The following is a 16,296-nucleotide window of genomic DNA, read 5'->3' on the forward strand; positions in this document are numbered from 1 at the left end:
AGTTTGAAGCTTGGGGGTAGTGGTTTCTGCTTCTTCAGATGTATTCAGTTTTGTTTCTTATCCCTCTAGTTTGAAAACTAACACTGGCACAGTAGATGGAAGTGTTCTGGAAACCAACTCTAATCTTCTGAAAGCCATAACAATAGCCTTACAATATCACTTGCTGTAGCAAATACAAGACACCGCTACTATGGCACATCAACAATGATGTTAATTTCTTTATCAGAATCATGGGAATTTGTAAGCTACATAGTACTGATCCTAGAAAAGGTCCCTGTTCTAGCATCTCCCAAAAGTCCTTAAATATCCAGAGGGTCCTCAAAAGCTAAATGTAAGAAATTCAAGAAGAGAAGAAAATGGTCCTTCAACTTCCAGTGTACAATTTTCCTGCCTTCACAAAGACCTCAATAAGGTCATGATAATGCTGCAAGCACTGTGTAACAGCTTTTACTGCCCCATTCTGTTGCATCTTTTTTCTTAATATGAACTCTGTTTTCTTGAGGAGTATCTACCCTTGAACATTAACCTTCTGTGATCATACAGCACCCACCCATAAAATATGTGTCTAAAATTAAACTACAGATGATGTTCAGAACGGTTAGCCTTAGACTAAGGTGCAAAATCCCCCTGGAATCCCTCAATGTGAAAAGGAAATGTCTCCTTTAATGCAGTATTCCTCAGTCTGTGCTCTGGAAACAAGTAGCGGTCTGGAAGACATCTGATGGTAGTTCATGAAAATGCTGAAAACATTTAACCTTCCCATGCAGAAAACACCTCAAAACTATATACAGAAATTCCTCCACATGAACACAGGCAAACAATCAATCTGAGGGTATTTAAAAGTAATAAACAAACACTGAAAGGGAATTTGGTCATAAATGAAAATAATTATGACAACATTTCATAACAGAGTACTTAGTGCTTTTTAATTTTATTTTTTTTTAAGATTTGTTAGACCATCAATTAGAAACAATAAAGGAACTAAAGCTTAATTTTGAGTCTTTCTCTTCCATGTGAATTCACAAAGGTATGAAGGTATGAATGAGATAAAATTACCTTGCATAAAACTTAGTTGAAATGGCAAAATAGGAAAACTAATATTTATGAGGTTGTACATTCAGGGCATTAAACTCGATGTTCAGATGTTCATTACTTGATGGCTTTGGATAGCTATGATTACATCACATATTTCAAAAAAATAATTTGAAGAAAGTGTTGTGGGTTTTTTTTGTTTTTTTTTTTGTTTTGTTGTTGTTTGGAGTCTATTTTTTTTTTTCCCCAATAAATCTGATTATATTAGTTTTCAGTGCAAAGGATTAATATCAGAAACATATGTCAAAAAGACCTATGCCACATCATATAAAATATTCTGAATTGCAGACTGTAAAAATTTAATAAGAGAACTTTGTCATTTGTTATTTTTTCAGAAAATTTTGCTAATTACAGCAGCTATATAGTTATTGATATCAAGTGAATCTCAGCCCCATGTGGAAGGCACTATAAGGATTTCTGTCTAGCAGATGGGCTTCTCATGCTTTTAATTCCATTTAGAAGTTTCAGCTTTGTTGTGTATGAAACAAAGATCAAGAAAGTCTTAAGAAGGTCTTTCTGTCCAGTCCAGATCTATAGTGTGCTACACCAGGAAGTGAAACTGATACTGCGTGCAGTAAAGGAGTTATATCTTTCAATCTGTCCCTTTGAGTGTTCAGTATAATATTTTCTAATTTTAGAGTGTTTTTTGCTTTTTTTTTTTTTCCTCCTATTATCACTCTAGATCCACTTATGATAAATAATAACAATCTATTTTGTGATCATAAATTATATCCTAGTTAAGAGTTTTGTTTCCAAAAACACTGTGGCTGGCTTCTGATTCCATTCTCTAAGTTACTCTTCAAGACATTTGTTTCTCTTAATTTAAACTGTGAAGTATATTTCACATATATATGAATATATTTCCCACCATAAGCACTCTGAATATTCACTGTTCCTTTTTTTTTTTTTTTTTTTTTGCATTATAGTTATAAGGAGCTGTCTGACCAGAACATTAAGTTGAAAGCAAATATTAACAATTTGGCTTATAAATCAAATGCTTAGATGCCTGATCATCAAGATCAGTCAAATTTTGGAGTGCACTGTGACTGTCTACTAAACACCAAGTCCAGAAAAGGCATTCCAGGGTAAATAAGGAATAAGTGAGGGCAGCTGCTTCACATCTGGAGCTTGCCCCAGTATAGTATCTGGCTATGGTTGAGGACTGCAGCAGGATGAAGGAACTGTAAACGCTTTTCCACTGCATGCATATAACTGCAGAAAAATAGACTCAAAATGTAGATATTTGAATTCTTGTTATATTCTTGAGGTGTTTAAATTTATTATTTCCAATGACATTTCTAATCATGAAGTTTCTCACATTCCTGTATGCATCCAAAACTTGATACTGTTGGGGGTGATAAAAAGGTAACTTCATAGTGTATCCCACTCTGAAATGGGATTACAGAAAAGATTATGAAAAGCAAAAAGTTGAAACCAGAGAAATATATTTCAAAGGACTGACCTGAACTCAGTGATTTCTTTATGTAATTTTCTTATATGATTAATTATAGTTACAAGCTGAACAATAATTTGAATGAACTTGTGTTCAAGTTGTGACAGAAAAGTCAAATATAGCTTCATGTGGCATTTATTAATAATTTTCAAAATTTTAAAATTTTGAAAAAACATCATATGCATATGATTGGATAAATTTTAGGCTACATATAATTGAAGTTCCATAATATTTTGTTTATATGAACATTTGTAAAACAATTTGGAGGACTTGAACAAATATTTTTTGGAATCTACCAGATCTGGGAGGAGAATGAAAATATCATCTGGCAGATTAGCTTTTGAGACTGTTCTAAGAAGAGTTTCAGTATTTCTGTGTTCTCTATAAAAACAAAATGAAGGAGGTAAGTTTTCCTTTTGTTCAGTTAAAATATTTTGTTTGAATGTGTACTCTGTGTTTCATCACAATGTGAAGATTACTAAAAAATAAATATTCACCTTTCTGAAGTAGCAGAAAAGGAAATTCAGACAAAACTTTTTTTTTTATTATTTTGATCTACATTTGCTGCAGAACTAACACAATTCTGTGAAGAATTATATTTCCAAAGGTGCAACTTTATGTAAGAAGGCTTTGTTTTAAAAATAAACACCGAACTTATGTGTGTCCTGTATGAAATAGTCTTTTTCCTCAAAGATATTACAATTTATAGTTGCAGAATAATCTTCATCTTGACCACAAGTTGCCACCTAATGAAGAATTTGCTTCTAAACACACAGAATATAACTACTACAAAAGTGGACTATTGTGGAAAAAGGGTTAATTTTCATTTAAATTAGAGATATCATAGATGTACTGTATGATACAGTTCAGTGCTGCATAGAAATACATGAGTTAGTTCTCAGTGAGAAACAGGTAAATGAATAAACAATCCTTTGAAAAATTCCTGACTGTTTCTATAACAAAGTCCAAACATTTCACTTATCATGCTATTTTAGTACCTCCTTCCAAATGAAGATTAATAACAACAAGATGCATTTGTTCCTAAATCTGAAGATTTTCTTTTAATAAGCTTACCATGAGTTATAATCTCAGTGCAACCATTTTCCTCATCTCTTGTGAAAATATCCCTCTTTATCAGCTTCTAGTTGTAAAGCGGAGCAATATCTCTCTTGTAGACCATGTGCATTTTTCAAAAACACGTCAACAAACACTCCTTGAGGAGAACATTGCTTACTTTGGATAAATGTGCCTTATGAAGGATAAGACTGTTCTTTGTGAATGCTTATGAAGGACAAGAGTGAGTGTGCTGCTTATGAAATATTTCGTTATGCAGTACATGGTCCCCATTATATAAATAATTCCCTCTCATTTACTTCTCTGTGGGAATATCGAACAAATAATTAAAGGGGAAAAAAATAAAAGAGTAGGAAAAAATGAGTATAAACAACTTGAAAGATGATTCATAAGTTGAGTTACACAAGTTACATTTCCTACTGAGACATCAAAGCACATTTGGAAATATGAAATACATGTTCCTTTCCAAGATTTGTATTTTGGCTCTCTTTAGGATGCTGATAATCATACACTGCAAATTCATGGAAAATATCCCTAAAAGATTTTTTACTGTTTATTTTCACAGAGCAAGACACCACTTACAATCTTTCTATCTTTTTTTAAAGTTAGCTCTTTGCTCTTTCTTATGGCAGTTTAATGAGAGTCTTTACTGAGTTCATAGTCAGAATACATATATGTTTACCACAGTTAAGTAGGGCTTTTCTGTTTGATGCCTTCAGCAAGCTTGCCAGACATAAGGAAAAACACAACAAGACAAAAACTTGTGAACAAACTATAAACCTCATGAATGACAAAGCACTAATAAAAATGATACAGTTTTGGTTATTTCTCTTTCAGAATTATTATATGTCAAAATCATTGGTTTGTAATTAGATTACATTTTCTTCAGGACCTGATTCAGTGTATTGTATTTTTCAGTAAGAAAATCTTGCTACAGTATTTCTAGTAGCAGCTAGATTCATAAAAAAGGAGGGTGACAAGTTCATGTTAGGGGCTTAAGTCAAAATTTCTGCTACTAGTGTAGAAGTTTTGTTATCCCTGAAGATCTCAGTTGGATGTGTATCTGTGGCTGGATGTTTACAGAATTTCACTACACTTTCTAAGACAAAGGCAATGATGTACATATCAGTACACCAGAAGTCATGACATGTATATTCTACCAACTGTGTGTCTGGTTGGGGCTAATCTAGCAGCCTTATCAAATAAAAAAATACTGGCTTATAGGAATTTTTCTCTTATCTACAGGGCTACTGGCTATTTTGAGATTTCACTCATACTTACTGGCTTCCACATAAAATTACAAGTGACATTTCTGAGAAACTTGTTATAAGCCATGGCTTCTCTTAAGAAAACTTTGCTGGCCACACTGTGCAATTCTTAGTTGCTGAGAATCAGAGTTGGCAACGGTGTTATTTTAAAGACTGAAGAATTTCTTTTACCAGGAATTCAGACATATATCATCACGACTGATTTTAAGCGTACACACACACACACACACACAACATTCAATCCTCTCATAGCTGAAAATAATAAATTTAAAAATAGCTGTGCAAATCTCAATATGCTTTCAGTTTCACCATGTTTTGGGATATATTTGATTTTTAATTTTTTTATTTTTATTTTTATTTTTATTTTTTTTTCCCCACTGATAATGTTTAAAAGGTGGTTTCTTAAAATGAGCAGCCTGAATAAGGCAATTTGAAATCAAACCACAAGTAATAGATTGTTTTGTCCAAATGAAGTATGTGTTTTACCTGCTTGATCTTCTCTTTTTTTACATATCATCAGCAGGATACTTATAGAGATGCCACACACTATACACAGTTGGGTAGATTGCTGTGGAGAGAATATAAGCTCAGTGCTGCATAAAACCCTTCTTAGTATTTGCTGACTGCAGTACTACAGCCATAAAACAATGGCAGCAACAAGGAAATTAGGAGCTGATTAGCAACACAAAGTTATTAAAGCCTGCTATGGGATCTTGATATATTCACTTATTGTATTTCATAAAAGACATCAGATCTTTTTTTGTCAGATTTTCTCATTTTTATCTTTTAGATTTTCCACTAATTACGGTTTATTTTGGTTATACTGAATTCTATTATTAAAACAAGATATATTATAAAAACATTGTGGTTTTCTAAAACTGTTTTCTTAACTTTGAATTGCTTTTCTTACTTAGCTCAAGTAAAATCTTTAATGGAACACTGTAGATGTGTACAGTACAGAAAAATTCATGTGCTTGCCTGGAGAGGTTACTTTTTGTTTGACAGACTTGAACTTCAGAAGCCAAACACTCATTTTTCCTGAGTGCTTTGTATCAGTCTTGTACTCACATTCAAAAGACAAGGATACACCAGAAATGCTTGATAATAAATACAGTTCTGATCTCTAGATATATTCCAGTTGCCAATCTCCTTCTCCTCTTGTGTGATAGACAATTTCCTAGTTTCTTCACAAAATGATGAATGTGATGAACTTGAGTTTCCCTCCTAGACTCAGTTGTCCTAGTGTTTCATACTTTGGATGAAAGAATTTCCATTTTTTTCCTTCTTTTAATTTCAGATTTGGTGTTTGTCTTTCATGAATGAAAAACAGGAGATCCATGAAGAGCAATTAACAGGCTTCTGAAATACTTTACAACAGTGATCAAATAAATATACATGATTAATGTATATCTGTATCTCTCTCAAGAAACTGGTCTTTATATACTGAATTTATCCTGAATTTGCAAGCACTACAAAGAGGAAGAAATAGATAAGACAAGAAATGGAAACGTGCTAAAGATATTTAGCAGACATTAACAGAAGACCCAATTTCTCACATCTTAATGTTGAATGATAAATGAATTCTTCAGTTTTTATTATGGACAGTGATCTTTCCAAGTAGTTAATGAAATTACTTAATTAAAGAAATTAATTACCTTATGAAAGTTATGCTGTACCTATACCTGTAAAAGACATATGTATTAAGCTTGAGTTAACTACTAGTAACAGGAAAGCTGTAACTTGAGAGACTAAGCCTTACCGAGCATCCAGTAGTGATTAGACGGTCAGATTTGATTTAAAAAAAACACCACCACCACCATCACGAAGGCCTTGTAATCTCTTTTCTATTGATTTTTCTCACATTATCTATTGTTAATGAAATGTCATTCGCTATCAGTAATATAACAGTACAGAAAAATTACACTTTATCAAATATATCCATGTTTCCTTTCTTTTCCCTTCCTTTTCCCCCTCCCCTTCTCCCTACCTCTCCTTTTTTTTTTTTTTTCTTTTCTTTCTTTTTCTCAATGTGTAATGGCTGCCAAAATCATCAAAGAAAATGAATGTGCCAAATACAGTGGATCAGCAGAAGTTTTAGATGGAAAGAAGCCAAAATGTATTTTCAAGAAAAACAGTGGAGCTGCAGGTTTGGGATGAAATCATAAAGATCAGTCCTTCTGGCAGCCTAGAAGTCAATGTTATTTAAATTCCTCCTGCTCTTAATGTCAATTCTTGACTAAATTCCCCGTCAGATAAAGGGACCATGACTTCAAAACACAGTAAACTATTTATTTTACCTGATAACATGCCTCATTTGACTCCCCTATCCCCACCCACACCAGGAGGAATAGCACATAACTTTATGGAGAGACAAGCTGAATTATTCTGGCAGCCCTTCTAAAAGACATAAAGTTTGATCAGAAAATGCATGTAGGGAAATGATTTGGTTATGCCTTCTGATTGCGGAACTACTGTATTTCATTTTATTTTATTTGTTTTCTATTGCCTCTGGGAAAGTATTTTCCACCCATGAAAAACTAATTTCTAATTTCTGGTGTTCTTCATGCACATAATTGTGTTTTCCCACAGCATTTAAAGAATGACAGTTACTTTGCAACTTACTGTACATTTTACCTTACATTCTTCCGCTCCTCAAAGAATCAGCTTGGGACATTTGTGGCTTGTCGCATTCCTGACGGTAAGTACATCATGCACAAAGGGTAGAACATGCAGTCTGAGCATCCCAAATAGGATGAAAAGTGAACTAGAGAAGAAGAGGTACAGAGTTAGATTACACACCTGGAGTGTGGCTACCAATGGCTCCAAGAAGGAACAGACATGGAAGGAGAAGAGGAAGTGTTACACTTTACATCAAGAAAAGAATAGAATGTGAAGAATCATCCCTGATGAGTGGCCTTAAGCAAGTCAGCTCATAGTTCCTCCATTTTAATCACTCTTTTATTTGGCTTCTATTGCCCTGCTGACATTGTAGTCCCATTGGTATGCTTCCTATTTGTCCACCCAGGGCAGAATCAATCCAGGATAGGGAAGGCAAATGACTTGTATCATCTTAGTTTTTCAAAGCAATCATTTGGTTGCACACACGGAGTCCACTGTGGATCCACGAGTGCTGAGGCTAACATTCTGATAGACAGTGCTTTTTAGTAAAAATCTAGAACAAGGATTTTGAATCTTAATGAGGCAAGGGTGAGAGTTCCATACCAAAATTAGGATTAAATACCACTCATGTTGAATCGTTAAATCTAAAGAAATAACTACTTACTAAAGCTAAAGTCCTAGGCAATAGCTGACCTTATTACTTTTTGATAAAGATGTATCTGAACTCAGTCTCAAAGACAGAACTCAGAAAAGACTTCACAGAATGTCTGAGTTCATAGACATAAAATACTTAAACACTTTTGGAAACGGACAGAAATTTCAGTTTCTGGAAAGCTAGACTGGAATATTTTGATGTGTCAAAGGAATGTAAGTTACTAAAAGCATTTGCTAATGAGTGAATATGCCATTCCTTGAGTGTTAGGTGCATATTTTTTTAAGGAATTTTCACAAGAAAGTGAGGTAGGGGTTCAGACAACAACAGGGTTAACATTGGATTTCCAATCACACAACTTCAAATACCACTTAAGTATAATTTAAACCAAGAAATAAAGGGTGAATAGCTTTAAAAGCATAATTAGTTCATGTCTCCCCTTAAAATAGCTTAGAATAATGCAGTGAAAGTTTGTTTGTGTATAATCTGGAAATTATATTAGTCATATGACTAATTTCTTTTCTCAGTTTTCAAAGGCAAATCACCTATGTAAGTATATGGGAAAATTTCAAGACCACAGAGACCATGATGTTGCTATTATCATAAAATATCTTCTGGATTTTTTTCAAGCAGAAACCAGGATTTATTTAAAAAAAAAGAAAAAAGTGCTGTTATTTGTGGTATCAAAGGCACAGCAGTTGGGTTAAAGATGTTTCAAATAAAGACCTATCTCCAGCCTGCTGGAGGATGCTCAAGCTGTCTCCCACTGGGAACTTGTACATGGACCTAAAATGCCTCTGGGGAAACTTACACCTTTGCCTGAAGCTAATTAGAATTCATGTTTTCTTAGTGAATTGAGAGAAGTGATAGTCACTCACTCCCTAATTGCACTTAAGCTTAATGGACAGCCATTACTCAAAGTATCCATCCAGCAAATATTTTGATGCTTTCCTCCATTTCAGGTTTACCACTGAGCACTCAGCAGGTGCTCCCTTTTTAGAAAGGAAGTGCTAATGCCTCAGGTTCATCCTTTTATTCTGGTTAGTATGCACTTAATTGATAGCTCACCTCTGGGAAAACAAAGACAACAAATTTAGGGTAATGATCCTGCAGATCGAGCAGCATGACTAAGTGTATTAACTCAGTCAAGATCAATACACTGGCACCTACAATAATATGAGGATAAATTGCAAGATTCCTTAGAAATACCACTGCACATTACAAGTACTCTCCAATAGACATAAAAAAAGGAACTAAGAATAATGGTTGCAGTGTCTTTCCTCATGCTCAAAGGGTAATCAGTTTAAAAAATAAAAATGAAAGTATTTAGTACAAGTCTGAGCAAGGAAGCAAATATTAATGCCAGAGGACTGAGCTTAAGATAAATGCTATCATTTCTCTAGCTTGCTCCACTGAAACACTGCACATCTGTTTGAACACTGAGCTGAGGGCATTGAATTCTCAATACTCTGAAAAATTCTCTAACTGTAGGTGCCCACTTTTCAATCTCTGGGATAGATTTGAGCTAATTGAATTTCTCTTTTACCATCAGATGAGTGAAAAGATTTATATATATCCTTTAGGACAAGATGCTGCTCATCTTGGATGTGATTGTTCTCCTCTACTGCTAGAAGATTCTGGAAGAAAAAAATCAGTGGTATAGATTTTAAAAATACACTTCACTGTAGTTGCTGCAGCCTTTAGAATTTACACTAGCTAAGAAATTGTTTTAGGATGATGTGCAGCACAAATCAGACCCTCGAATATTAGTGGTACTCATGAGAAATCAAAACCTTAATACTTCTGTAAAGTACAAGGCTATCGCTCGGAAACCTTTTCTTTTGCACTTAGCATATTCTCTTACAGTGGATTTCAGAAGTTTCTAATTCATTGTATTTCAGAACCTAGAACCAGCTGGAAAGTAAAAAGCATGAAATCATACTTATTAGCTATGCTGAATTTCTTCTGTATAAAATAAATTTACAGTTTTTCTAAAGACAGATGTTCATCATTGCATTACTAAATGGTTCTGCTCCTGGGAAGGATTTACCGATTTATGCAGTTCAAGATTAAAGAAATCATGAAGCAGTAGTCAGGCTTTTATAGAAAAAAGTAACAGTCTTAGGTTGACATTTTACCATGTGTTAAAAAAACAACAACTCTGTCACAGATAAATTCAGTAAACATACACAAAAGTTGTTTAGAATCTTCCTTTTATTTATTTATTTTTTAATATATGTGAAAAAGAAAAGCACAGTTAACCTCAAAATAAGATATATATATCTGATACTTCAGAAACATTCATTCTCCTGACTTCATCTTGCTCTAAATAAAGTTTGGTATTTAAACTTTTGAACATTTTTTTTATTATTATTATTATTTCTGGGAAAGATTATGGAATATTGAAATACACTGGTAATAATCAGAATCTCAGTTACTTTTAGCTTTCTGGAAGTGGACAAAGAAAAATAAAGACACTCTAGATTCTGTGATGTATTTGCTCTATTCCTCTATGTGTAGAATCCATGTATAGAATGTAGATATTGAAAAGAAAACACTCCTTATTTCAAATTTTTCATTAGAGAGACATCACATACTCCCAGGTGAGGCATTTTTTGTTTGTTTGTTTGCTTTTGTGGTTTTTAGATTTTTTAAAATTTTTACTTTTTATGTTTGTATTAAACTAATGCCACTGTTTACACTCAGAATAAAAAGAGTTCTCACATACGATATAGCACAGCTAAAAATTTAATTATTTAAACCATCTAAGCAAGTGTAGTACATTTATTCAGTATTCATGAATAGTACTTAACAATATGACAAAAAAGTGGTGGCAGAAGATCTCCCATCTTCACTCTGATAGTTGATTTTGATATTCACAGAATCACAGAATGAATCACAGAATCACAGAATGACTCAGGTTGGAAGGGACCTCAAGGATCATGTAGTTCCAACCCCCCTGCCTAGCAGGGCCACCAAACATACACCTTTACTAGATCAGGCTGCCCAGGGCCCTGTCCAACCTGGTCTTGAACACCTCTTGAACAACATGGGGCATCCACAACCTCCCTGGGCAGCCTGTTCCAGGGCTTAACCAGTCTCCTAGTGAAGAATTCCTTAGGCTAAGAATATTCCTTAGCCTTGAATGAGTGATTCCGAATACATTTTAAAATGTCATAAACCTACTGTTAGTGGAAAGAGCATTCCAGTCTTCTTCCCACACCTTCTCAATCAGAGGTGAACCATAGCTTTTAAAAGATTCATCAAGTACAAAAGATGAATTCAAAATGGAAATCTTTAATTTACGAGAAATTATTAGTGGTTTCTTCCAAATATTACTCTGTATATCTTACAAACATAGCAACAAATCTATTACAGTAATTTACTTATTATACCTTCAGAGAATATGATTATACAAATTGACTCAACAAAAGATCATAAATTGCACAGGCTACTTTAACACTTGAAGACAATACTAAGAATTATGGTTAAAATTTTAAAATTTTTATTCCCGTTATTTTTAAGTCAATATGTATTTTGTTAGATAGTTTCTTAGAATAAGTAGAAAATGAATATGAAAACCCTATCCAAATGTTTATGACTTTCGATGATAGCTGTAGAAGATCTTTGCCATGTTTAGAAAAGTTGTTGTAAATGTAGAGAAGCTCATTCAGCCAAATTGTACATATACTGAATCCTAAATACACTCAGTTTCTTTTCTATTGACTCTTTGGAGGGAATAAGTAGAATCTTCACACTTAACCTCTATACTTCTGGTCTGCACTCCTGACTTGTATCAGTGAATAAGTGTTCTTCAGACTAAAAAGAATATTTTCCATTCCCTGCCAATTTCTTGGTCTGGATCAAGATAGTATTATGGATGGTCAGCCAACACCTTACACAGTGTAATGCAAGGTTTTCATTTTCACCTTCCCCTTGAAGAGATGTGAGTAGGATGTTGTAGTCTAAATGATCTGTCTCTGCTAGGCACATTTCTGCTGTAAAGGCACGAAGGCAGATCAGGTTGTCTGTGAAAGCCACTAGAGAATAAACTGAGAGAAGGTGCATGCGGTGCTAGTGTCTGTGGATACTGAAAGGAGCTAGGTTGAAACTGTTGAGGTATTGACTTCTGGATGATGGGGAAGGAGAATATCATTTGTGCAAATACTTCTGAAGCATTTGCTTACTTCCTGCTCAAAATTGTAATTAATCTTCCAACTTTTTGTTAAGTACTCCTCACTCCCTACCTCTCACTAAGTGTCACCATAAATTCAGTTCTGTAGACCACAGCGCTGAGAAACTCTTTATTGTATCAATCCTATTGCCCCTGAAATCTTGGTTGTCTTGAAATCAGTTGTCAATCTTCCAAGACCTTCACAGAAGCTGAATATCCTCCAAAGACTAGAGTGATTGCTCCTTTTGTATGTGACCACATAAACTGCAACTCTAGGCAGGATACAGTCTTTCTTGCTTCTCATGCACATTTAAGTATACAATAAATATTTCAGTTTTAATTACTAGTTTACATTCGAGAACGTAGCCCCAACATAATTGTATTTTAAGCACATTTAAACTTAAGCCAGAATGAAGCCATTTCTCAAAGGTTTTGCTGAACACAGACAAATATCTTTAAACACAACACTGCATTTTTTTCTTCTGTTGGATCCAAATTGGCATGTACTTAGCTTGAGAGGGCCAAATTTCAACTGTACCATTATATTTCTCTCCTTTTAGAGTATCATAATTTTCCCAGAGTCTTAATGCACAAATGAACTGAGAGTGTGTTTCAGGGTAAAATTTTATTTAAAATTGAAAGTAATTAGATTTGGCAGTATTTGGCTTGATATGAAAATCTGGACAGTTGGATAAGTGATTAATATTTAAAGGAATTTGTAGTCTGACTTATCTTCTGCCATTCATCTAAAACTCATACAACTCAGACTTGTCCACAAGTGGAAGTATTTGTGAAGGAAGTAAGAACGTGAATATTGCAAAAGTGTGATTGTTATCAGTTTTATTTCTTGTATGAACACATAAATTTTTGTTTCTAGGTGTCGTTTAACTGAATCCATCTCAAAGGGATCATAGGAAAATCTATGAAAGGACATAATCTTTTGTGAAACTAAAATGCTTTTTTTTCACATTTCCTTTACTGATTGAACTTTCTGTGCAGAATTGTAGGATGTTATCTGTGTGAATCTACAACACTGAAATGTTCAAGGCTTCAGGAAAGTTTTGGACTAGGAAATCTGTGTGTCTTTTATCCTCTGAATATGATTAATGATGCTTTGTGTTTTGCAAGACATTATTAAAAACAGAAGCCTATGACTTCATTGTCTCTGACAATGACTTTGAACATGGGGTCAGTTATTCCACTTTTACATTTCTTTGCAAGATTAAAAGAAAGTAAAAACAATTGCATTGGGAGGGGGGAAACTTTACACAGATGTGACAAAGCAGGATGCACACACGTTTTCAATATGCTTCTTCCAGTGAAAATTCACTTCATTCATACGATACTGCTGGTAAGCAAACACTTGTGACAGGCAAATCTAGCCATCAGGAAAACATACTGGATTCAGGATTATCTCAAGTACCACATGCTAGAATTGTTGAAAACGTTAAGCAAAGAGTTCAGAGTTTGATTGGGGAAATTACAAGTAACAGATGCAATTTCTTATTTCCATTCCTGGACAGTGATTGACAAGAAAGTTGTCATTGCCTAGAACTGAAACAAAATGTGGAATATCAAGAATGTGTATGAAAACACTGTTGACCTATTAAATATAAGTACTTATTGTTTTCACATAAAATGCACTTCTTTCACAAGTAAAATATTCTTTATGTTTATATGCTTTATAGGCAGCATTTTTTAAAGTGCTGGAAATCCTAGATCTTCCTTCAATATCTAAACAGGAAATTATTTGCTCTTTTTGAGCTATTCTACTCAGCTGTGATGCATTATTTTATTGAATTTATGCAACATAAGGGTTTTTTTTTTTTACTGATATCTTCACCTTTTGTGAATGTCAACAGGATTCCCATTGTACAAAGAAGCCCAAAGGGGAAAACTTAAGTCCCCAAAGAAATTAATGGGAAAATTCAAAATGCTTTCAGAAAAGCTGAGGTTTGATAAGTAAATTAAAAATATGTTTGTAATAAAACAACCATCACTTTGCCCATTGACAGAGGAAAGAATATTATATAACACTAGCAAGTTTCTGCCATCAGAATGCTAGGAAGTCATGGTACTTCATTAGCCAAATGGGTTTTCACTGTTTTCAATTAACTTCATTGCAAAAATTGGTCCATCCAAAAACCTTGCCTGTAACTGGATAGGATAAATAGAGACACAGTTAAAAATTAATCTTATAAGTTATCAAGGTCCTTATTTCTGAATGCTTTTTCTCTGGTATTTTATTATTTTGTTGGCCTTAAATCAATAGGTCAGTAGGAAGTGGAAGAATCAGTTAATGCAGCATGTTGAGGGTCTTCATTTTGGATATGCATGAAATACCTTTGATGCATACCTCAATTCTTTCCTGCCACTTGATCAGCTTTTTCAGTTTCTTCTCATCAGAAGATTTCAAAAAGGAATTAATGCCTACCTCCTTTCATAGCTGAAAGATCAGATATTAATTATTGTTACACAGTTCACTGAAGTTTAAACAAGGTGACCTATAGAGTTAAATCTCAAAAAGGAAGAAAACAGTGTAGAATAGTAAGAATCAGTTTGTTTCCATGAAATTAAATAACATAGATCTGATTGCTTTTTGCAACAAGATTTTCACTTTCTGGATTCTTGGGTTGCAGTTCAGTGAAAATTCGGAAATATTCAGAATTTTTGGCTTGTTTGATACAAGGATAAAAGCCCAAAACTAAAAAACAAAAACAAAAGCTCAACCAAACAAATAATGAAAAGCTATTAAAAAAAAAATAAAATTGTAATCTTCAGCATTTTGTCATCTGCCATCTGCATGCATCCTTTGCTGGCATCTGAACTTGTTAGATTGGCATTAGCTCCCTGAGACTTGCACATGTCAAATTCCTAGTTGCTCACCACTGACTGACAAGCAGGCATTATTATAAGATTTTTTGTTTGTTTGTTTTTAAGAGTATTACATTCATTTCTCACAAGGAAATATCTGACAAAATATATATAAATGATGCCACACCTCTGTGGCAGTCTTCTGGTACCGGATTACAGATCCAGGGTACATGGAAATCCAAAAATATCAAGGCCCCCTATAGTCAGAGACTAGAGGGTTGCTGGGATCTCTTGTATGAAACTACTGGTTCTTCTTAATTACCAGGTGAGTTCCATCTTCATGCATCAAAAGGGAGGAAGCTTAATAAGCTACTACACATGGCTCTTTACATTACTACACAAGTCTGCTTGAGGAAACCTGCACAGATGATAGAGGCACATAAGAGAAGGCAGGTGAGGAAGTAGAAAATTAGAACAATTTTGAAGATTCCTTAAGTTCTCTCAGGAATTTGTCAATGCAGAAATATTTAAAATTATGACATAAACAACTTTCTTTTTTTCATTGACTTTACAGGAAATTCAGTTCATTGAAAATTTAAGATAAACTTCAGCACTGTATATGCAAATATTTCTGATCAAGGTTACCTACCAGCCTCTGGACATCCCAACAACTCAGTCTCAGCCCTGATTTATTGTACTGTTGCAGTAAGTACAGACATAATAATTAAAAATATTACATTTTTAAAACAGATGGAAATAAAACTAGAGAAAAAATTAACAACAAAACCCCTCAAGAATACTTAGCCCTCATGTGTATATGTAACCTGTAAGCATGTGAACAAAGAACAAACATGGTCAAGGCTTGTATTTAGCAAATAAAAATAAATAAAATTATAGTTTAACGTCTTTAATGTTTCTTTACTGATGCTTTCACTTTTTTTTTGTGAAAATAGCCTTTCTGTTATAAAAAATAATTGTATTATCTAGTCTGAAATATGTTGTATCATGTGTCATACTGTCATGTTTTTTATGTGTAGCTATGTCTTTTATGCACTAAAGCACATATATTTGCATGTAAAATATATAAAACTTGTGTACATGTACATAAAAATTGCTTTCTTGAAAGTAAAACAGAACTGTGTCATAATTA

General features: G+C 33.8%; 1 protein-coding gene across 1 annotated transcript in view; it reads left to right on the plus strand.

Annotated features, from left to right (window-relative positions):
* ALX1 (ALX homeobox 1) overlaps nt 1-16,019 on the plus strand; it is a 64,407-nt gene extending 48,388 nt beyond the window's left edge. Inside the window, exon 4 of the mRNA XM_085538054.1 lies at nt 15,721-16,019. Coding sequence (XP_085394180.1) covers nt 15,721-15,750 — 30 coding nt within the window. The 3' untranslated portion in view covers nt 15,751-16,019. The remainder of the gene's footprint in view (nt 1-15,720) is intronic.
* The last annotated feature ends 277 nt before the right edge of the window (nt 16,020-16,296 follow it).

The sequence above is a fragment of the Coturnix japonica genome, chromosome 1, assembly GCF_054131305.1.
Source record: "Coturnix japonica strain WE chromosome 1, WE-NBRP24, whole genome shotgun sequence".
In the NCBI taxonomy this organism is placed as follows: domain Eukaryota; kingdom Metazoa; phylum Chordata; class Aves; order Galliformes; family Phasianidae; genus Coturnix; species Coturnix japonica.